At 45.2% G+C, this 24,242-nt stretch overlaps 1 protein-coding gene across 1 annotated transcript in view; it reads left to right on the forward strand.

The window, feature by feature from the left end:
- The first annotated feature begins 341 nt into the window (after positions 1–341).
- Positions 342–24,242, forward strand: part of LOC125291597 (ATP-binding cassette sub-family B member 6-like) — a 34,686-nt gene continuing 10,785 nt past the window's right edge. The window contains exons 1-11 of the mRNA XM_048238420.1: positions 342–740; positions 972–1,182; positions 9,414–9,506; positions 9,837–10,029; positions 12,251–12,372; positions 12,909–13,018; positions 13,221–13,286; positions 14,152–14,277; positions 15,102–15,178; positions 20,789–20,852; positions 23,367–23,452. Of these exons, the coding sequence (XP_048094377.1) occupies positions 678–740; positions 972–1,182; positions 9,414–9,506; positions 9,837–10,029; positions 12,251–12,372; positions 12,909–13,018; positions 13,221–13,286; positions 14,152–14,277; positions 15,102–15,178; positions 20,789–20,852; positions 23,367–23,452 (1,211 nt within the window). The 5' untranslated portion in view covers positions 342–677. The remainder of the gene's footprint in view (positions 741–971; positions 1,183–9,413; positions 9,507–9,836; positions 10,030–12,250; positions 12,373–12,908; positions 13,019–13,220; positions 13,287–14,151; positions 14,278–15,101; positions 15,179–20,788; positions 20,853–23,366; positions 23,453–24,242) is intronic.

Genomic DNA, 24,242 nt, shown 5'->3' on the forward strand with positions numbered 1-24,242 from the left:
ACAGCCAGCGTGATGTTTAGTGATGTTTAGCCTAAGTGCCTTCTCGATTTAATTATCCGGCTGAGATTTGTCTGAGGTGTTTGCCTGAGGTGACTTTCAAGCTGGTTCATACCCAACTGAACAGGCATATCTTCAAACTGGACTGGTCTAGCAGACTTGAAATAACACACTGTTGCTGCTGAAACGTGAACAGAAGAACGACAATAGCAGACTGTTGATGAGCCTTCTTTAAATAGGAGGCACGCGCGAGACTCCGCGTTCCAACAGGGCAGGGGCTCGCGACGGGCTCATATGACAGCTTGCCAAACAGTCACGTGAGAGGGGGAGATGTTGCGGCGGGGCGCTCGAGCAGACTGACTTCCTACAGCAGCGAGTTCAAAAAACTAAACAAACTTGGAGAGTAGCCTAACGCTCAAATTCTCTTCTAAAGTTAGCAGCCAAACTGCCTTCCCGCCACCTCACAGAAACATTAGTTTCTCTGCTACAGCAGTGTACTAATGTGTAGCCTATCTCCGAAGCAAAGGCAACATTGTAGCACCTTTGAAAATGCTGACACCCGTGGTTTCAATCACAAAGGGTACACTCGTTTCAAACGCCAACTAGTAAGCTGTCTGGAAGAACCGTGAAGATATAACTTAACCTCATTTAATGACCCAACAACTGTCCAAAAGCAGGAAATGGCAAGTAAACGCTCCGCTAAGGGAAGTGCTATTCCAGAAGCGTTTGCCTTAACAGTTGAGGTAAGAGGATCATAGCCGATTCACTGTTGTAGCCTACTGATTTAAAAACATCACCACGTGTAGGATGGGCTAAGTTACCTCTTTATCAGGATATTGACTTTGGAGTCGTAGCTACACTTAGCCTACGTTTCTGTTTCGTGGTTTTGCTTCAAAATATATCAGTATGTGAAACGCGTTCATGTGTTTGTGGGATTTATTTTGTGAATTGTGTTCCTCTTCCTGTCCCCGTAGTCCAAGGCCGGTGATGAGCGGAGGGAGGGCGCGGTTAAACCGGGCTCCAGTTCCACCTGGGAGGGGTTCAGGCGTAAGGTGTGTCTGCTGGTTCCGTTCCTGTGGCCCAAGAGCAGCACCAGACTCCAGGCTCTGGTTCTCCTCTGTCTCAGCCTACTGGGTCTAGAACGGTTCCTCAATGTTCTAGTACCCATTTATAACAAGAAGATAGGTAAAAACACCAAGCTTACAAATCACATCATCCCATGTTTTACCCTAGGCTACTAACAAATCATGTTGATATTGTTTGGGTGTGCAAATAATTTGCCTGTTAACAATAATGTGTAATTGTTGTGTAGTGGATCAGTTTGTGTAAGTGGTAGGTCTAAGTCTAATTTTTTTTTTGTCTCTCAGGACAACTTAGCCTAGGCATACTTTGTGCCAAAGCCAGCATAATAGGCTACATACTAACAGACTGTAAACTTGCAGTGGCACTATTTGTTCAGTGAAGGTTGTTCAATTAAATATGGATGAAAACCAGTTGTGCTCAGATTGTCAACCTCAGATTGTCAACCATAGTTGATGTAGTTTACAAACGCTTTTCAGCTGCAATAGCTATCTGATTCACTGCTTAAGATGGTATTGGTGAATCTGGAGGGGGATTTAGTGCTCAGTTTTATCAAAAAGTGATAGGCTACTGACGGTGTCAGGCCTACTGTTTGACAGGTGGTAAAATGACCATTGCTCCACGATACCACTACCCCAATGTGTCACTGATCTGGTGACCCCCAAAATTCACAGGCTGTTTTTTACTGTGACACATGAACCATATTTATATTGAATCACATTCATTTATTTACATGATCAAGCTTAAGTTAACATTTTGAACTCAACACTTAATCAAACACCTATTTTTTAATAGTCCTGTAGCAGAATTGTTGGCTGGAGCCATGTCAATGATTTCCTATTTGAGCTATGAGCTCTGAAGTTTTGTTGTTGTTTGTTTGTTTTTTGAGAGCACAGGCAGCTGGAGCACCATGAGGAGAAATATGCTGAATTTGATGATACAAAGGAATGCATACCATTCCACATAGTGATAACCAGAGACTTTCTAATGAGGAGACACAGCACTCAAAGAATCTCCCATAGAAATGTATGGGGTTAGTTCGTAACACAACATGGCAGTCGTCTACACATATCCCCCCCTTCTGCCACCAACAGTTTACATGTGAATACATCGTGCCAATCATGTGGTGTGTTGTGAATACATCATACCAATCATGTGGTATGTTGTGAATGCATCATGCCAATCATGTGGTACAGTATGTTGTGAATGCATTGTGCCAATCATGTGGTGTGTTATGAATGCATCGTGCCAATCATGTGGCATGGTACAGTCATGTTGAATACATGCCAAATGGCATGAATACATCGTGCCAGTCATGTGGCATGAATGGTGTGTTATGAATGCATCGTGGCATGTTATCATGTGGCATGTTATGAATACATGTGGCATGTTATGAATACATCGTGCCAGTCGTGGCATGTTATGAATACATCGTGTCAATCATGTGATCTCGCAGCTGGAGTCAGGTTGGTGTTGTGTGCTCGACTTTGGCAATAACTGTGGCTGTTTCTCAAAGTCGAGGATCCTCGAGGATTTGTGCTTGGTAGAACTGAGCCATGCCGAGTCAAATCCTTCAAAGACGAGGCAAGGTTTCTTAGCCCCCAAAAAAACACAATGGAACAGACTAGTGAGTGTGCAGGAAGCTAGAAAGCTCAAAAAAGTTCATGACTGTTTTGTTCACACATTGTATAGTACAGTAAGTATTCATTCATGTCTCGAGAACTATCAAACATTACCTCATTATCAGGGTCAATAAGTAGGAAGAGTCCATGTTCATATGACATTTCTAGGCTTTTGTGTAAGTTCATATTCTCTGCAATTTGTGAGTCTGTTTATTCTAGCCTAAGAGGTGATGCGCCACATCATCAGTAATTGACGTCTCTTGAAAATGATGTGTGAGTGAGCAGGACGTTTAATTTCTCATATATGTCTCCTTCATTCCTCCATCCACCTATCGTTCCTTCCTCGTTTCCTTGACGAGGGAAGGAGGGGGGGGAAAGAGGAGGGGAAGGAAGGAGGGGTTAGGAAAAGAGGATGGAAGGAAGGAAGGGAAGATGGACAAAAAGACAAATGATATGAACCCTGAGAAACATCCTGTATCCACACTCGACACATCTACATCTCTCCTGTGCGAAAGTTGCATTACCACAAATGACCTACAGGTGGTAGCACAGTAAAATAAATCCACCTGCTGGGTTTGCAAATCATGTTCTGCTTTGGAATATTTAGATCTGTAAGAACCATAGTTGCAGAGTGATTGCATATGGGTTTTGGAGAATGCTGTTGTCCGAATGTCTGACAGGAAGGAAGTAATTAGGTCTCATGTGATGAATAAAGCTGCATTGTTGAGGTTGTTTGTTGATGGTTTGGGTACAAGTAGAATTGTAGCGGCCTGTAACAATGCATTTCTTAAGATGGTGACTAATATGGTCGTGCTTGAGGCCTGGTGGAAATTAAACACTCAGATTGAGTGAGTGTGAAAGTGACAGAACAGGAACGGGATGCTTTAAATCTTGCTGTTGGCTCTCTGGCGACTCAGAACAGTAACCGTCCCGCTTCTGAATGGTACCACGTTGGGTCAGGCCTGGATCACATGATATGGAACAGTACCATGCGGGGTCAGAGAGGTTCCGGAACTAGATTGTACCATTGTGGGTCTCCCGTCACCATCCCCACCTCTACCCCCTAATCACAGGTGGATCTTAAAGAGAAGGCCTGAATGGTGGAATGTCATCTAGCCTTAATTGAAGAGATGTGGATGTAGCACTGTTTTCCTGCTTTTATCACACTGGGTCAGCCAGTTGATTCTGTTCTGAATGGTACGACACTGGGTCAGTCTGGATTCTGTTCTGAATGGTACGACACTGGGTCAGTCTGGATTCTGTTCTGAATGGTACGACACTGGTGGGCTACAAATCTGGATTAGTGGGTTAGCAAGACATGTTGCACTCTAAGCCAGGGTATGCTGTGACACGAAAGTGGCTCTGTTTTAGCGTCACTGTATCACCATGGTGTCTTATGTTGCCAACCAAACCTGGTCGGTTCATGCCTCCATGCTCAAATCGTGTAAAACTACCACCTACTGACAAATCAATTATCTTGAAAAAGTTATCTCACGTGTAAGATTCTGTTATATATTTTACAGATGTAGCTCCACCTCTCCAAACATTTTGGATCTCGCAGGCGCTTTAACAGTGTTGTGCGTGCAAATATGCCACTATGCACGTGCATACCATACATCATCTGATGACAATCGATTTATCTGATGTTATAGGCTAGACCTATGTACTAAACTGTAACATGCTAACCCTATGTGCTAAACTGTAACATGCTAACCCTATGTGCTAAACTGTAACATGCTAACCCTATGTGCTAAACTGTAACATGCCCCTCTTGGGTGTTGCACTCTTGTCTTTTTTTTTTTTTTTTTTTTTCTCTTTTGCACTTTTTTCTTCTTTTGTATCTCACTTGCTCTGTCTCTCTTTCCCTCTTTTCTCTCTCTCATGTCTCTCCCTCTCTTTCTTCTCTCTCTCTCTCTTTCTCTGTGGGGCTGCTGATTCGGCCCTTATTCCCTGGCTTCTATCTGAGCTTTCAAAAGCCTTAATGACAGAGAGCCTGAATGGTGGGAAGTTTGTGTGTGTGTGTGTGTGTGTGAAAATGTGTTATAAATGTGTATGTGTGCATATTAATGTGTGGGAAACTCGAGAATGCAGGATTTTTTTTTACCTGCTCGCTTAAGAGAGTGAGTTTATATGAGTTGGGAATGTTGTTGAATTTGTGATCATGTATGTCAGTGAGTGAGTTATGAATATGTATGTATATGTCTGAGTGTGTCTGAGTCAGTGAGCTGTGAATATGTGTGTGTGTGTGTGTGTGTGTGTGTGTGTAGTGGGAATGGTGTTTGGATGACGTCTGCCCTGACTCCTTTGGGCTTGCAGGGTCTTTGCGCTCTCTGGAACCACTTGAAAGCGGACTCGACCGAAAACCAGCCTTTTGTGTCCTGTGTGGGGGTTTGAGAGAGTGTGTGTGTGTGTGTGTGTGTGTAATGGTAGGGATGTGGGTAGGGGGCAGAGAGGAGGTCACCCCCCCTGCCAGTCATGATTAGGGGGCATTAAGGGCTTTTAGCGGCGTTAACACAGCGGTACAAGGGACTTTTTGTCCCCGGGTCCGACCGACCCTGCAGCCGAGGCCAAAAATCAGACAGCCTCTCCCGCCCGCCTCTCGCTTTTCTATCAGCAAAGAAAAAGAAGAGTTTAGCTCTCACAGATTCATTCCTGTCCTCTCTCTCTCTCTCTCTCTCTCTCTCTCTCTTGCTCTTCTCTCTCTCTCCCTTCCTTGCTCTCTCTCTCTCTCTTTTGCACTCCCTCCCTCTCTTTCTCCGGCGTGTTTCCTTGCATTGTTTAGCTGGTTGGCTGGCTTTCTCCTCCTGCCTCCTTCCCTCTCTCTCTCTCTCTCTGCTCCAGTCATCCTTATGTGAGTCTAATCGCTCAATCAGAAAGGCCATGAATGTGTGTGTGTGTGTGTGTGTGAGAATGAGTAAATGAGTGAGTGAGTGAAAGTGAGAGAAGCAGACTTTAAGAATGTGTGAATGCATGAGTGAAAGGCAGAGGTGTGTGTGAGGGTGAGAGGGGTGTGTGAGTGCATGAATGGTAGGCCTTAAGCCCCTTCTGAGACCTGTGCAGGCTGGGGGGGGCGGGGGGTCCTTGGAAGAGGGAGGGAGAGAGAAGTCTGGTCTCTGGAAGAGGGAGAGAGAGAGGCCTGGTCTCTGGAAGAGAGAGGGAGAGAGAGAGGCCTGGTCTCTAGAAGAGAGAGAGAGAGAGAGAGAGAGAGAGAGAGAGAGAGAGGGAGGCCTGGTCTCTAGAAGAGAGAGAGAGAGAGAGAGAGAGAGAGAGGGAGAGAGAGAGAGAGAGAGAGAGAGAGAGAGGCCTGGTCTCTAGAAGAGAGAGAGAAGAGAGAGAGAGAGAGAGAGAGAGGCCTGGTCTCTGGAAGAGGGAGAGAGAGAGGGCCTGGTCTCTGGAAGAGAGAGAGAGAGGGAGGCCTGGTCTCTAGAAGAGAGAGAGAGAGAGACAGAGGCCTGGTCTCTAGAAGAGAGAGAGAGAGAGAGAGAGAGGCCTGGTCTCTAGAAGAGAGGAGAGAGAGAGAGAGGCCTGGTCTCTGTAAGAGAGAGAGAGAGGCCTGGTCTCTGGAAGAGAGAGAGGGGGAGGCCTGGTCTCTAGAAGAGAGAGAGAGAGGGAGGTATGGTCCCTGGAGAGAGAGAGAGAGAGAGAGAGAGGAGAGGCCTGGTCCCTGGAAGAGAAGAGAGAGAGGGAGGCCTGGTCTCTAGAAGAGAGAGAGGGAGGCCTGATCCCTGGAAGAGGCTGAGCCAGGCTGCCCACTGGGTAGCCCTCTGCTCGAGCCGACTTCACACAGATCAGTAAGGCTATTTCCCATCACAGGACATTGCTCATCCAGTATGAATGTACTATTTATTTACTAGGCTTAGCTAGCTTTTTACATACCATGTGTCTAATGTGGGCTAGGGTTATGGTTAGGCTTAGGTCTTGGTGTGTGTGTGTGTGGGTGGGTGGGTGTGTGTCGTGTGCGTGTGCGTGTTCGTTTGTGTGTGCTCTTCTTCCACGTGAAGTTCCTAACGGAAAAAATATTTAAATTGAATTGGATGTGTGTGTGTGCGTGCACAGTGGTCCTTGTTCTGTAAAGCCTATTCTGTGCCTACACCGCCCCTTGTTCCAGTAGACCACACAAGTCTCGGTTGTGTTATTTTCCATCAGAAAAGCTGTGTGTGTGTGTGTGTGTATGTGTCTGTGTGAGAGAAAGGGACTGAAAGTGAATGCCATACTATATAGCCTCCTGGTTTTCTAGTGTTCTTGTGACCCAGATCTCCTTAGCCTGTTGAGGATTCCACAGTCACTAACTCCAGTCTGCAAAATATAGCTGTAGCGAACCGGCACAAAAGTAACCTCCCGTAATACTCCAATTTTATTCAAAGGTAGAACGCTACTGACAACTCCAGGCTTCCACGCATGCTTGTTTGTTTACACCGAATACAAGCTGAAGTGCAAAACGAAAGTAGGCCTAACGTTTGCCTACTGCCCCTATCAATGCAGATATTTCAGATAAAAACTAAAAGTATAAAACATATATCCTTGATTAGCCTATGTTGGGTTTTGTGGAAGAGAAAATGGACTGTTTTAGTAGTAGTATTAGGCAGTATGCAGTCAGATAGGTCACCATGGGCATATTTGGTTTAGCTATAGATGGATTCACAAATAAATAAATTAGCCTACATTTGGCAGGATACTTGATGTACAGGCTAAATGCAAATATAGCAATGTATTATATTATTTTACATTAACAAATGTAGGGAAAATAGAACAGACTGAAAATAAAGTAGGCACTGATCTTTTAAAATCCTGTTTCCTGTAGCCTAAATGTTGTCAGTCATTCTTAATGTGACTTAACTGACTGTGCGCCCAAATTTTTGTCTGTGCTCCTAAATTTTTTAACTTGGGAGCACAAGTGCTCCTGAAAAAAAATGTTAGTGTAGAGCCCTGGTGTACACAAGCACAGAAATGAGCGGTGCATGCTGTGTGTGTGGTTATTGGTTAGAACACTGTGTGTGTTTAAGAGGTGCGGTTTCAGGCTGCTTATATCACTCCTGAAAACTGCCTCAGAACTGCATTTTTTTAGTTCTTGTTTTTGGAAAACCCTTGTGGTTTTGTGTGTGTGTGTGATTGCAGAACTGCATTTTTCAGTTCTTGTTTTTGGAAAACCCTTGTGGTTTTGTGTGTGTGTGTGTGTGTGTGATTGCTTGTGGTTTGTACAGGGACATTTTTATTGTGGTGTTAGCACAGCATGTGCCCTAATAGTTTGTGTTTTACTTAGTGGGAGTCATACCTCAATGTGTGTGTGTCTGTATTTTAAAGAGAAACTTGTGTGTGTCAGGCACACTGGAACATTTCGACCAGGGGTGCTGAATAAAAAAAAATAGATATCCAACAATCCCCCACTCAGTGTCCAATTTATCAATGAAAACATGCATGCACACACACCAGACCCACAGAAGCGCACTTGACTTTACATCATTAACCTATTTCAGTATAGTTTAAGGTAAATTCCTTTTCTGACTGTCAAAACCACACCAGAGATGTTTTGCTTGAAAATACATGCTAATTAGGCTGCAATGACCTGGCAAACCATTTCTGAGTAGCTTAACTTGTGTTCACTCCACAGCAAAAGTGTCTTAACCACGTTACAGCAGTTTCTATCTGTCTCCAATAGTAAAATGATTTCAATCAGTGTCATTTTTCTTTGCTGTGGGACTCGCGAGACATTTTATAACCATTTTATTCCACTGCTTGGTTGAATTTCCCATTGTCCTACGTAATGTAGAACGACCATTAACCGTATGTTATTTGCACACTTATGAAGTAGATCCATTTTTTATATTAATTCGCCGAACTTGTGAAGTTTAAATGAACTGTCACGTTGCATCCGAGCTGTAAAATGCAGACGTTCAGAACATGGCAACATTGTAGCATATGACGGAGGTGGCTTTTCGCTAGATGGATGACAGCAGGCTAGGTAAAATAGCGATGTTTCAAAGCTAAAGTTCATCAGAATCTTGGGATACTGCTTGACAACGGAGAGATAGAACTAACGACTGGCCTTTGGGTCAGAAAGCAACCATCCATTTAGAACTAGTAACGGCAGTTTGTCCTGCAAGTTGAGAAATTAGTTGATATGTGTCGGAAGAAATTAGTTCTACAAACAAGACAGTTTTAGCGATTAAAACGTTAAAATTGTAACAGGAAATGAATACAACGCAAGAGTCAACAGTGGAATAAGTGGGATAATGGACTCCACAGTCACAGAAATTAATGCACTTACGAGGTTTAAACGGCCCTCCACTTCGCGTCGGGGCCGTTTTACAACCTCGACTACCGTGTCGTCCATTATCCCTTACTTCACGCGGGTCATCATTGCCCTTGGACATTTTCAGCTGGTTGGACTAATTTAACATGATTTTTTTTTTTTTGAAATTGATTTTCTTTTTACTTTTTATTTGTTCATTTGTTTTGTTTTCTGTCTTGCATGTCTTGATGTCATGGGCACGCTAGCGACTACGCCGCTCCATCCGGCATCGTTTGTCTTGTTATGTGTCTAGTTTGTTGGAGCGCTTTGGGTTGCACTATGTGCATGTTAAATGCGCTTTAAAAATAAAACTGACTTGACTTGACTTGACTTGACTTGACATGATTATGATCATGATACTGTTGTGTATATGTGCTTACATAGTGTGTGTGTGTGTGTGCATGTGTGCATTTGTGCATTTGCAGTTAATGAGCTGTCGGAGAAGGAGGCTTGGGGAACTCTGGCCTTCACCGTCTGCATCTATGTCCTCATCAAGTTTCTGCAGGGCAGTGGAGCAGGTGGGGAGACACACACACACACACTGACACACACACACACAAACAATCCACTTGACATTCCTTGCTTTCCACACACACATCTGGCTTTGTGAGTAAGAGTCACTCATCTTTACTAGTTTACAGCCCACAAACACACACACACACGCGCACACACACACATCGGGTTTTATGAGTAACGTGCATGTGTGTGTGGGTACACATCCACTTGACATTCCTTGTCTCTGGTTTTGTGGGTTTACATCGGTTTTATGGGCTTTCTTGTGGGTACATCGGGCTTTGTGAGTAACATGCTCGTGTGTGTGTGTGTGTGTGTGTGTGTGTGTCCTGCAGGTACGTCGGGCTTTGTGAGTAACGTGCGCTCGTTCGTGTGGACTCGGGTGCAGCAGCACACGTCTCTGCAGGTGCAGCTGCGTCTCTTCTCCCACCTGCACGCACTCTCTCTGCGGTGGCACCTGGGCCGCCAGACCGGGGACGTGCTCCGCAGCGTGGACCGAGGGACTGCCTCCGTCAACAACCTGCTGCTGTCAGTCACCACACCTGACACTCCTCCCTCTCCCTCTCCCTCTCCATCTCTCTCCCCTCTACCCTCCCATAATAATAACACACTTTCTCCCTGTCACTGTCTCTCTTCCTCTCAGCCACACACACACACACCAGTGGTGTGCGGGCTGATCTAAATTGAGCGGTCACCCACGGTTACCCGTGGTTACAAGTCAAGAAAGTAAAAAAATTCATGATATTCGGTTGTGGGTGGGCACAGATATGAATCGATATGTGACTGCAGTCTAAACGCGCAGATCGGATTTTCCCAGTAATTTTAACTTGGACATTGTTGTAAAATGCCCACAAACTTTTACGTTTTCCGCATTTACATAGTTTACAATGTTGCTTTCAGTGTCATGTCACGAGTGGCAGAACAATGTAGACTAATTCAGTTGAAAACCGAGATGGAAAGGCTGTAGGCTCTCTTTCCTTTTCACCTTAAAATAAAACCGATAGCCTATTTTGCAGACTTCTCAATTCACTTTGGAAACGAAAGTAAAGAACTAGCCACTCAAATCAGAACATCAGAACTGTGCATCAAGGCCTGTCGGTGTAAATGCAGCCTTAGTAAATAAAAGGGCTGGATCATTTTGTCTTAATTAGTATATGCGGTTCGAGTTGCGGTCGGGTTGATTTAAATATCGGACAAGCGCGGGCCGCTTGTAACCGGACCTGCTTACCACTAACACACACACACACACACACACACATTCACACACTCACATACACACACACACACACACACACACACACACACACACACACACACATTCACACACATTCACATACACACACTACATACACACACACACATTCACACACTTCACATACTTACACACACACACACACACACACACACTCACACTCACAAGCACACATACACACACACACACACACACACACACTCTCTATCTTATCTTTTTTTTTTTTTCTCCTTTTTTTGTTTATTTCGCTTTTCTTTTCCACATGTCTGTCTGTCTTCTCTCTCTCTCTTTCTTTCTGTCATTTTATCCCCATACCCCACTTCTCTTCTTCTCACACGCACACGCACACACTCACACACACACTCTCTCTTACTCTTTTCTCCTTTTTGTTTATTTCGCTCTTCTCTTTCCACATGTCTCTCTCTCTCTCTCTCTCTCTCTCTTGTGTGACTCACACTGTCTCTGTTTGTTAGCCATGTCTTTATCGATCTGTCAGCCTCTTTCCCTGTTCATCTTTGTTTCCCTCCTCTCCCCTTCTGCCGTCTCCTATCAGCCCTGTTTACTTCCACTTCTGCCACACAAGGAACAGGAATGTTGGTTCAGCGCTCCTTATCAAGTCCCATATGGAATACAGAGGAAAGAAAAGTCTGCGTAAATCAGGGCCCGTGACCGTTCTGCAGTCCTCTTTTTATCTGGGGTTCTTGGTTCTGTTCCAGTGTTCCATCGTTGTTGTTAACAGAATTTTGCCCAAGCGGAGGTTCCGGAACCTCTGTGGAGCCCACTGTTATCTGGGTGCCGGTCCAGTATTCCGATGCTGTTAACAAATTTCTGACCTTGTTTGACTCACAGGATGCACACAGGGAAACCTTGAAGCCCATCTGAATTCCTCACATGCTTTATCCCACAATGTGAAACCCCCACACACGCACATACGCACACAGGAATGTAAATCTGTAAAATACACTTTCCTTACATGGACACTCCAGAGTGATGGCTGATTATGTACTGCAGAGGCAACTCGTGTCAAACGCAAATTCAAATGGAAGTGATTTCCACAGATGTTCAAACTTATTGAACATTCTTCACATCACTATGTCTGTACTTCTCATAAAATTGTTTTCTCATTTCAGTACATATCTGTGTCATACTGATGGTTCATATCACTATTTCTATGTTGATATAATATATCTGTGTCATACTGATGGTTCAAGCCTATAACATACATATTCCTACATATACATTCCTGAAATGATCCCTGGTCAGGTCTTCCTCTTTCTCTGCCCCTTGTCAGGAGTAAAGTCTAGGTTTGTGATTCACAGGAACAGGCGTGCTCACTCAACTCCAAAATTAAATTCCCTCTTAGGGTGTGAGTTTAAATAAAGATACAGTTAAAAAAAACACACACTCTCACGCATGAGCTCTTGAAAAAGTCTTTATTGGACCATGTCTTTCATGTCTTGGTCTTGTGATTCACACACTCAGTCCTCTTCCCCACAGATACATTGTGTTCAGCATCGTACCCACTATTGCAGACATAGTCATCGCCATCATCTACTTCGTCTCCTACTTCAACGCCTGGTTCGGCCTTATCGTCCTCATCTGCATGATCCTTTACCTCAGTGAGTCATACACACAAACACTCACACAGACACATGCGCACACACACACACACACACACTCAGTAACACACACACTCACATTTAGACTCGTATACATCTAATGAACATCTAACCACATCTAAGTTTTCAGAACAGGTTTGATTTCCAATGTCAGTGAATGAGGTTTCCTATTGCAGCATTCTGTATTTGATGGGCTGAAAAAGCACAAAATCACAGATTCTTGTGGCCCAAGGCCTTTAGTGCAGCATTCACTGGACACTGATCAGAGTCTCAAGGTCCTTAGTGCAGCATTCACTGGACACTGAGCACTGATCAGAGTCTCAAGGCCCTTAGTGCAGCATTCACTGCATACTGATCACTGATCAGAGTCTCAAGGCCCTTACTGCAGCATTCACAGGACACTGAGCACTGATCAGTCTCAAGTCCCTTAGTGCAGCATTCACAGGACACTGAGCACTGATCAGAGTCTCAAGGCCCTTAGTGCAGCATTCACTGGACACTGAGCACTGATCAGAGCTTCATCTGTTCCACCTCAGCTCTCACCATTATCATCACTGAGTGGCGGACCAAGTACCGCCGTGAGATGAACACTCAGGACAACATCGCCAAGTCCAAGGCTGTGGACTCACTGCTCAACTTTGAGACGGTACACACACACACACACACACACACACACACACACACACACACACACACACACACACACACACACTCAAGTATTTATATTCCTTTAGTGTCTCGTAGTGGTTACTCTAGTGGTTCTTGTAGTAACATCCTTGGAATGCACTTTTGACTTTGGATAGTGTTGCATAGTTTTGTAATTTTTCCAATTTGCTTCGTCTCTCCAGGTGAAGTACTACAACTCAGAGAAATATGAAGTGAAATGTTTTGAAGAGGCCATCCTGAAGTACCAGGTAAGCGCTATGCTTTGTTTGCATTCTAATTCACTTCCAAGTTTTCTATTCTAGTAACACTCATTTCTATCACCCGATAAGAGAAATTTGAGAATAATTTGAAGATGCACATTAATGATAGATAGATAGATAGATCGATAGATAGATAGATACTTTCTCAAGGGGAAATTCAAGATTAGAGGGGCAGCCGTGGCCTACTGGTTAGCACTTAGGACTTGTAACCGGAGGGTTGCCAGTTCGAACCCCGACCAGTAGGAATGGCTGTAGTGCCCTTGAGCAAGGCACCTAACCCCTCACTTCTCCCCGAGTGCCGCTGTTGTAGCAGCAGCTCACTGCGCCGGGATTAGTGTGTGCTTCACCTCACTGTGTGTTCACTGTGTGCTGAGTGTGTTTTCATTAATTCACGGATTGGGATAAATGCAGAGACCAAATTTCCCTCACGGGATCCAAAGAGTATATATACTTATACTTACTTATAAGATACACATTAATGCAGTGGAAACATTTCCCTCATTGGGTGCTGCTTTAAAGGAACATGCCAACCTCAATAAATCAGCTTATTTGTTTTCTAGCTTCTACCCCAGAGTTAGATAAGAGGAAGCATAGCCTTCTCTTCTCTGCGTGCAATAACCCAATCTGACACCATTAGCCTAGCTTAGCATAATTCACAGGAAGTGGGTTGCACCAGTTAGCCTATAGCTATCCTATCGATAAAAGCCAGATGTGCCAACTGCCGTAATTCACACAAATTCAATTGTATGTCAGTGATTTTAATATTGTTTTATAGTAATAGTTCATGGTAAACATGGCCGGTCACCCTGCTCCCATCGCCTTGCTTGACTGGTGTTTGGTGTTTCCTGTACAGGCGTGTGAGTGGAAGAGTAGTGCGTCCCTGGCGCTGCTGAATGAGGTGCAGAATCTCATCATCGGGGCCGGCCTGCTGGCGGGATCACTGCTCTGCGCCCATTTTGTTACCGTGGATACCTTTAAAGTATGCATTGCCGCCACTGAGCTAAATATCCTGTTTCGTGCAGTCTAGGTCATTGTAAGATGTCTATGGTTTCCTCTCCCTCTTACTGATCTTTATCAACTGGGGGGGGGGTTAAACTCTAAACATCTGGGCCAGTATTCACAAAGAAACTTAAAGCTAAAAGTAACTCCTAACTGGCATATTTAGGATAAACTCCTAAAAGTTATGGGCGCGTCAACTTAACAAGTCTTAATTTGTTTGACTAAGACTAATTCACAAAGCATTTTAGTGCTAAAAGTAGCACCTAAGTCTGAGACAGGTTAAAAGTAGTCGAGAGAACTGCTAACTTACTAAGACTTATTTACAAACAATTGTAAGCAGCTGTTTGTAGCATTCCACAATGTTTTGAAATGCACATGCATAAGATAGATAGATAGATAGATAGATAGATAGATACTTTATTGATCCCCAAGGGGAAATTCAAGAAATATATAATAATCACATAATCACAGGAGCTCTCAAACACGAGGGAATAATTGTGCATTGTAAGGGATGCAGTAGCAGTACCAACAACAACCAAAACCATTGATTGTCAAAAGATTTAAACTAAATGTTACGTTTGTAAATCAAATTAAATTGCTTCTCGTCTATGCAGACGTGTCTTGAAACAGATTCAGTTCCAAACCGTTGCAAAGTTACGGCTTCAGTCCATAGTGTACTCCATTAGCAGGCTATTTGCTTGGTAAGATGAAATGCTTTGTGAATACGGGTCACAGTCATTTTGATGTGTCTCATTTGACCCTGCTGATTTCTCTGTAATCTCACCTGAGTTGTCTGTCCTACAGGTGGGGGACTACGTCCTGTTCAGCACCTACATCATCCAGCTCTACACCCCTCTCAACTGGTTTGGCACATACTACAGGTATGCAGGCTGGTCACCTACTACAGGTGTGCAGGCTCAGCACCTACAGTACTACAGGTATGCAGGCTGGTCACCTACAGTACTAGTGTGCAGGCTCAGCACCTACAGTACTACAGGTATGCAGGCTGGTCACCTACAGTACTATAGGTATGCAGGCTCAGCACCTACTACAGGTATGCAGGCTGGTCACCTACTACAGGTGTGCAGGCTCAGCACCTACAGTACTACAGGTATGCAGGCTGGTCACCTACAGTACTACAGGTATGCAGGCTCAGCACCTACAGTACTGCAGATATGCAGGCTGGTCACCTACAGTACTACAGGTATGCAGGCTGGTGACTTACTAAAATATGGATGTATGGTGGTTAGAAGTGTAAATATCAATTAGAAACCTAAATATATTTGTAATTATTAATTTGCAAACAAATAACTGGCGTCAGTGACATCTTTGACATGAAGATCCCGGAACTATGCTTCTACTAGCAATCTACCACAGGTCGAGAGGTGTAGTTGTAACTACACAACTTTACGATAGTGGTTGCGAACGTTCGTTGCTACTATGGTTTTGGGAAACACTAACGTAGTGTAACGATGCATTGGACTATGTAAGTTCCAAAGATGAATGTAATTCTGCGGCATAAAGCAGATGTATTTGTTTATTGTACAGAAAAATAAAAATGACATGTCAAGCAGTCAATTGACTACAGTCAAGAAGTAGGGCAAATTAATTTACGAAACCAAAACGTGGGTCATAGTTGTCTAAGCCTCTATAGCGTAGCCTGTTAAAAACGTCGCTAGATAGTATTAAATCACTAACATTGTTTTCTGCAGAAGCCTACCCAAGGCTACAGATTCATTCTGAACTGTTATTTCTCTACTGGCTCAATTATTACACCACTGTTTTGATTTGCGTAGTTGCGTTACCCCCAACACTGACAATAATGTAGACAGCAAATTTCGATTTCGATTTTCGTTACCACCGTGTAGTCAAGCCTTAAGCCATACCCAAGTAGCCTAAATCGAGGTAATGTTTAATTATGCATGATTTATTTTGTTATTGAATTCGTAGGCTGGGATTTCTCTCGGCAACAATTATGTTTAATAGTAGCCTCCTGCTTTTTCAGAAGGGGCGGCAGGCAGAGCGATGTACAGTGGCAGAGCGACGCACGCAGCTTCACGCCTCGTAATGCGCGACTGAAGTGGCCATTTGAAAGCCATGCCCACTGTAGAACTCAACACTCTGCTGTCCTCCATCCCTGAACATGACTGTCCGCTTCTCGTCCTCGGTGATATGAACATCCACTTAGACGCCCCAGGCTCAGCTGACCCTGATCCACTCCTTTGACCTCAAACTGGTTCAAAGCCCACCTACTCACAAAGCTGGCAAAGAGCTTGACTTGATCCTCACTCGGAATCGCAGCACAGACACCCTCATGGTGACGCCTCCCCATCTTTCTGACCACTTTTTCATCCAGTTCAATGTCAGCCTGACCGAACAGCCTCCAGCTCCTCAGCCGATGGTCACGTTCCGCCGCAACATCCGGAACCTGTCTCCAACCCACTTTTCCTCGGTGGTTGCCTCCGGGTTACCTCCACTCAACACCTTCTCCTCTCTGGAGGTTAATGAGGCCACAGACTCGCTCTGCTCCACACTGAGCTCGTGCCTGTGCCCTCTTACCACAAGGCCAACTCGATCCAAACACTCTCATCCATGGCTAAATGATACCCTCCGATCGCAGCACACCAAACTCAGAGCCGCGGAGAGTAAATGGCACAAATCCAAACTAACTGATAACCTCAAAAACTACCAGACACTCCTAACTTCTTTCTCAGCCAGCATCACTGCTGCTAAGACAGCTTTCTACAGCTGTCTCACTCCTGCCTTTCCTATCCAAAGGCATTGAACGAGCAGTCTCTAAACAGGTCTCTGACTTCCTTCTGGATCCAAATCAGTCTGGGTTCAAAAGCGTCCACTCTACCGAAACGGCTCTGCTGTCTGTAACAGAAGCCTTAAAAAAGGCAGGGCGACCGCTCGGTCATCAGTACTCATTCTGTTTGACTTATTGGCTGCCTTTGACACGGTTAATCACCGCATTCCTTCTCTCTATACCCTCTAACATGGGAATCTCCGGTTCTGCTCTCTCCTGGTTTGAATCCTACCTCAGAGGACGCTCATTTAACGTATCATGGCTTGGTCAGCTATCTGTACCTCACTATCTCACCACAGGGTTCCCCCAGAGCTCAGGGCTGGGCCCCCTTCTCTTTGCTATCTACACCACCTCCTTGGGACAGATTATCCGTTCGCATGGCTTCTCATACCACTGCTACTGTATGCAGACGACACACAGCTCTATCTGTCCTTTCCACCTGATGACCCCTTGGTTTCAGCACGGATCTCAGACATGGCTACATGGATGAAGGCACACCACCTCCAGCTGAACCACTCAAAGACTGAACTGCTGGTCCTCCCAGCTAAACCTACCATACACCACGACATCAACATCAAATTTGACTCCCTGTCTGTTTCACCTACCAGGACTGCAAGAAATCTAGGAGTTGTTTTCGACAACCAACTAACCTTCTCAGATCATGTTGCCTCAGTCGCCCGGTCATGCCGTTTCACACTCTACAACATACGGAAAATCAGGACTTACTTGACTCAAGATGCTACTCTACTTCTGGTTCAGGCAATAGTGATCTCACGACTTGACTACTGCAACGTAGCCTGGCCTTGGCCTGTCTACGTACTTCCGGTCGATTTCTTTTCCCTACAGTACTCCACCTGAAATAGGTTGATTCACGCTTGTTTACTTCGGCAGTTGGGCAGCCGACCAACCAGCAAACAGTGGGCGTCCCTGAGAGCGATTACGTACCCAGGCATGGTGTTTCAATTACTACGTCCCCGCCCCTGAAGCAGACCGCTTGGAATACATCAACGTAGGGAGCGAAAATGACTTATACTTATGAAATCTTTGAGCAAATGTAAATAATAGTTTAGCCTATTAACAGGAGTGTCACGAACGAAGTCACAGTGGAGTAGGATGTTATATCGTCAGCTAAACTTTAGTCATAGATTTTGTCACTAAAGGCTCTGAACGTGCCGAGTCAAACTGTAGTTTAGTAGGCTACATGGTAGGGTCAAAATCGCTATTTTTCAAACACTAAGAAGGCTCGACATAACTTGAAACTTTGATCAAAGCATCATCAGTGTCTCTACATATGAACTTCGAGCATTAAGAACATTGTTCGTGTACACATAGTTTACTAAAAAGAAAGATTTTGGACAACTCACTCCTTGCAAGATGGGCGAGCAGAGAAAAACAAGGTGAAGTTGTTCAAAACCTCTCTTTAGTAAACTCTGTGTACACCAACAATGTTCTCAATGCTTTCGTTCATGTGTAGAGACACTGATGATGCTTCGATCAAAGTCTCATGTTGTGTCGAAGCCTTCATAGTATTTGAAAAATAGCATTTTTTACTGTGACAATATCAAAAAGTAGTAGCCCTATAGGAATCCCATTCAAAAGGTCATTTCACCCAAAAGCGACAAACGCATACAAGCTTAAAAGTGGCTTTGGGCGTACTTATGCATTTAAATGAAAGTTTGACTTGGGTACATTCACAAAACACTATATGATGCATTTTTGAGAGTTACATAGATGAAGCGTGTGATTGTTTGCTGATAAGATGCACCGATGCTTGTTATGGGCGTGCTGCAGAGAAACTTCTCTGTATGCCGAATCGCCGGTTGTTAGTGATTGGTTCAAAGCGGTTTAAAGGAACTCCAATGATTTTAAACCTCAAAACTGTGCCCTCCCACCTGGAAATAAACGAACGCCTATGGATCTAGGCCAGACTCTCTGCGAAGGTATGCGCTATATGCGGCGCATTGGGGCGCAGCTCCATGGGGGCGCCAAAGCGATGGTAAAAATAAATAAATAATATATTTGGTATTTTCTATATGAAGCTACTGCTGTCCGTTTCTGAATCATTTCAACATTTTCTCAATGTTCTATAACATTTTAGAGGACTAACAGGCTAGAGTAGGCGCCCTATCTCATAAGATTCCATCATAGAATTTTGACATAGAAGAGGGAGTGGGGGCCCGTGGCTGGGCGAACAGATAGGCCCTCACGAGTAGTGAGTTGCCGTCTATGGAAAAAGATGGATACAGCAAAAAAAAAGCTGTTGGCGACTAAAAATAGAAAAAAAGAAAGAGGGAAAAGGAGATGGCATGTCAAGGGATGCAACAGCAGTTAAATAAGTGGACGGTGAAAGGCAACAGGTAGGATTTAAAGTGATGATGTCTGTGCTTGGAGGCTTGCAAATATGAATGTTAACAGACTAACTAGCGTTTGTTAAGCATAATGCCGATTGAAACAGCCTATTCCATTCAGATAGCTAGGTGGCTACCATGCTCATACTGCACTTTTAATGGCCAACTGCAAACAGAAATGTCATGCTATCAGCAACTCATTACATGTTTCCATATCCTAACAATGAAGGCTCCTTGTAATAACTTAATATTGTGTTGTCAATGTGGAGCAAACAAACATGGCTAGAGTGCCTATCAGCCTTATCCATTGTGAGCAATAACTGGCAAAAGGACGTTATGAGAACCGTTTAGACTCTCTTAAAGTGGCAATGCACCATTTATCAATAGGCCTACTTATCAAGTATAACATCAAGTTAAACATCAAATTGGCAACATTTCTTTAAAAACATATTTAATAGACACTAATGCACAGTAATAATGTAACTTATTGGCCTTTTGTTTTGCTTTAGTTGTTTGTGTTTTGTTTTGTTGTTTTTTGGCGCCAATATTGTTGTTGCATATCCCTCAAAAATGGGTAGCTGCGCCCCTGCCTTGCCTACAAAGTAGTCTCCGGTTCTGCTCCCACCTACTTGAATGCCCTCATACAGACATACGCTACCTCCAGACCGCTGCGCTCCTCAGACGAACGACGTCTTGCTCTACCACCGGTATGCTCAGGCCAATCCAAACTTTTCTCATCTGTTGTTCCTCGTTCCTCGGGGGTGGGGTGGTGTGTGTAGGTGATGTGGGGGGGGGTGAAAGGGTGATGTGTGTAGGTGATGTGGGGGGTGAAAGGGTGATGTGTGTAGGTGATGTGGGGGGTGAAAGGGTGGGTGTGTGTAGGTGATGTGGGGGTGAAAGGGTGATGTGTGTAGGTGATGTGGGGGGTGTGTGAGGTACCTGGCAGTTAACATAACACAGGTGCATTACAGGTAAAGGTATACTTAATATAGCTGACAGAGAGTAGATCCTGATGGTCGGGGATCGAGGTCTGGCGATGAGATATTAGACTCTTTTTTTTTCCTAAGGCCTCTCAGCTTTACACACAAGCACACACACTCCCTTTTTCTAACTAACTCTGCATATTTTACTCTCTCTTGCTTTCTCACAGTCTCTCTTCCTCACCTCCCCTTCTCTCTGTCCCTCTCTATCTCCGTTCCCCTTTTTTTCTCTCTCTCTATTTCACTCTCTCTCTTTCACTCTCTCCCACCCTCTCTCTCTCTATTTCACTCTCTCTCTTTCACTCTCTCCCACCCTCTCTCTCTCTCTCTCTCTCTCTCTCTCTCTCTCTGCAGAATGATCCAGAGTGCTTTTGTTGACATGGAGAAAATGTTTGAGCTGCTCCTTGAGGACAGAGAGGTGAGAGTCCCCGGCTGCCAGTCAACCCAGACCCAGTCTAGATCTAGATCGGGGCCTAATGTGGCATTGGCACAAATTTGAATCCATGCGCTTTTTCCTTGTTTACACTTCCATGCACATGGTGTGGGCTGGGGACTGTGGTCTAGATCAGGGCTGGGGTCTACTGTGGTGTGGGGTCCTGTGGAAATGGGGCCCCTACCTGGGGTCCTACTGTGGTCTAGATAGATCTACTGTGGGCTGGGGTCCTACTGTCCTAGATCACTGAGCCCTACTGGTCTAGATCAGGGCTGGGGTTCTACTGTGGTGCTGGGGTCCTACTGTGGTCTAGATCAGGGCTGGGGTTCTACTGTGGTGCTGGGGTCCTACTGTGGTCTAGATCAGGGCTGGGGTTCTACTGTGGTGCTGGGGCCCACTGTGGTCTAGATCAGGGCTTGGCTTCTACTGTGGTGCTGGGGTCCTACTGTGGTCTAGATCAGGGCTGGGGTTCTACTGTGGTGCTGGGGTCCTACTGTGGTCTAGATCAGGGCTGGGGTTCTACTGTGGTGCTGGGGTCCTACTGTGGTCTAGATCAGGGTTGTACTCTGAGGGGTTGAGGCTCAGTGGTTACATCATTAGACCAGAAACACTTGAGTGGAATAACGGTAGTTTGTTTCTGAGGCGTGGGCTCTGTCCCTGGGATAAAGAGGCGTGTGTGTGTGTGTGTGTGTGTGTGTGTGTGTGTGTGTGTGTGTGTGTGTGTGTGTTTGTGTAAGTCAGTTAGAACTAAGCCCCCTGTGGGAAAAGGCTGCAATGCCCAATGATCTCACACACACACACACACACATACACACTGCCTCTCATCCACACACTGCCTCTCATCCACACACACACACACACAGCAAAAGGTTTCAGTATTCAAAGCCTCTTTAGATCCCCTTGATATGGTAATGGCCCAAGAACTGCCGCACAAAGGCATTATTTGATGTGGAGTTTTCTTTTAGGATGTTTGTGTAGAGAATGATGAGAGAGAGAGAGAGAGAGGGAGAGAAAGAAAGAAAGAGAGAGACATAATGTAGAAGCTCGTGGGAGAGTCAGTCAAGAGATCCGCTGACCTTACACCACACACACACACACACGTCAAGGTTGCTGCACAGGATATAGATACAGAGGGGGGACAGATTGAGAGAGGAGAGGACGAGTGAAGGCATAAGTGACGGGGTGAGAAGAACACCTTGCCTTCTGGCTTCAAGGTTGCCGCTATTAATATTCCCGTTGCTCCCACAAAACCTCCCAGCAGCACAGAGAAGGGAAGAGACAGATGAGGGGGGGAGGTGTCAAGACGAGAACGGAAGAGAAAAGAGAGTTAAAGGGTGATGTGTTGCAGGTGTGTGTAGGTGATGTGATGTGGTGGTGAAAGGGTGGTGTGTGTGTAGGTGATGTGATGTGGGGGGTGAAAGGGTGGTGTGTGTAGGTGATGTGGGGTGCATACGAAAGGGTGGTGTGTGTAGGTGATGTGGGGGAGGGTGAAAGGGTGATGTGTGTAGGTGATGTGATGTGGGACGCAAAAGGATTGGGTGTGTGTAGGTGATGTGGGGGTGAAAAGGGTGGTGTGTGTGTAGGTGATGTGATGTGACGTGAGAAAGTGGGTGGTGTGTATCCAGGTGATGTGGGGGTGAAAGGGTGATGTGTGTAGGTGATGTGCGAGTGAATGGGTGAAAAATGGTGTGTGTGGGGGTGGATGATCGCAAATGAACCATTTGTAGGGATGGGGTGGGGGTGAAAATGTGGTGTGTGTAGGCCATGCCAATGTGTGGGGTTAAAGGGGTGGTGTGTGAAAAAAGGTGATGTGGGTGGGACGCAAAATGAAAGGTGATGATGTGTAGGTGATGTGGGGGGTTCACGCAAAAAAAGGGTGGTGTGTGTAGGTGATGTGAACCATTTGTCCATGGGGTGTAAAATGAAAGGGTGATGTGTGTAGGTGATGTGGAAAAAAAAAAGTGGGTGTGTTTGTAGGTGATACGGGGGTGAAAAGTGGTGTGTGTAGGTGATGTGGGGGCAAAAAGGGTGAATTGTCCATGTAGGTGACTTCCAAAATTTGTGGGGTTAAACGATGCAAAATGTCAAAACGGCTGTGTGTGGCATGATCGCGCGGCAAAATGAAAAGGACGGTCGGGTGTGTGTAGAGTGATGTAAAGGGGGTGATTTGGTGGTGTGTGTGTAGGTGATGTGGGGGGTGAATAGTGACGAAAAAGGGTGTGAAGCGGCGCCGTGTGTGTAGGTGATGTGGGGGTGAAAGGGTAGGAAGACCACACCACACCACGTAAAATAGCAGGAGGAGCGCGCAGGCGAGAAAGCGAACAGGTGAGGGGAATGACTAAGTGAGGGAATGACTGGGTGAGGGATGATGAACCGATCCAAATTTATTTTTGACTGATTGAATGAGGGAGGGATGGGAAATGTACAAGAAAGAAGTGAAATTGGCATTGTATTGTGTGTGTGTGTGTGTGTGTTTGTGTGTGACCATTTCCTCTGCAGGTGAAGGATGAGGTCAATGCTGGGGATTTGCAGTTCCAAGAGGGGAAGGTGGAGTTCCAGAATGTTTGCTTCAGCTATGTTGAAGGGTACGTTCATCCTGGCAGACATGCCTCCATACTGCAGAACAGCCATTCTTACAGTATGTTCATCCTGACAGACATGCCTCCTACTGCAGAACAGCCATTTATACAGCACACAGTGTTAGCTAACATAACCTCCATCAAGTGTTAGCTACAGCATTAAATGAACGGCAAAAGGTGATGTGTAGCAATTTGTTATAGCAATAAGAATTGCATGTGGAGATAAGCCCCAGTCTATTTGTCCTCCATGCAGAACTTAGCCAAGCAGTATGGCCTTCCATTCTCAATTCACACACACACACACACACACACACACATACACACACACACACACACACGAGTCGAGACTCTTATAGTTATGCAATGCTTCAGTCAGCCTCTGACTTTAGAGCTGGACCTGTGGGGCTTTCTTTGGCATTCACCCTGAAAAGGGGCACTTGGCACCATGCCCACTGACTAGAGAGGAGGACGGGACACACACACACACACACACACACACACACACACACTCACACACTCACTTACAACAGACAGACACTCACACACACACTCACACACTCACTTACAACAGACAGACACTCATACAAACAGACAGACACTCACACAAACACTCACACACACACACACACACACACACACACACACAAGCACATATATAGCAGACACACACACACACCCACACTTGCCGAAATGCCAGGAAGCGAGTCTGGGAAAGGAGAGAAGTCAGCGGGGCTACCCTGGGTCATGAGAGATCCCAAACTCCTGGACGAAGACGGGAGAAACACTTCACAGCTGA

This window comes from Alosa alosa, chromosome 3 (assembly GCF_017589495.1).
Source record: "Alosa alosa isolate M-15738 ecotype Scorff River chromosome 3, AALO_Geno_1.1, whole genome shotgun sequence".
Lineage (NCBI taxonomy): Eukaryota > Metazoa > Chordata > Actinopteri > Clupeiformes > Clupeidae > Alosa > Alosa alosa.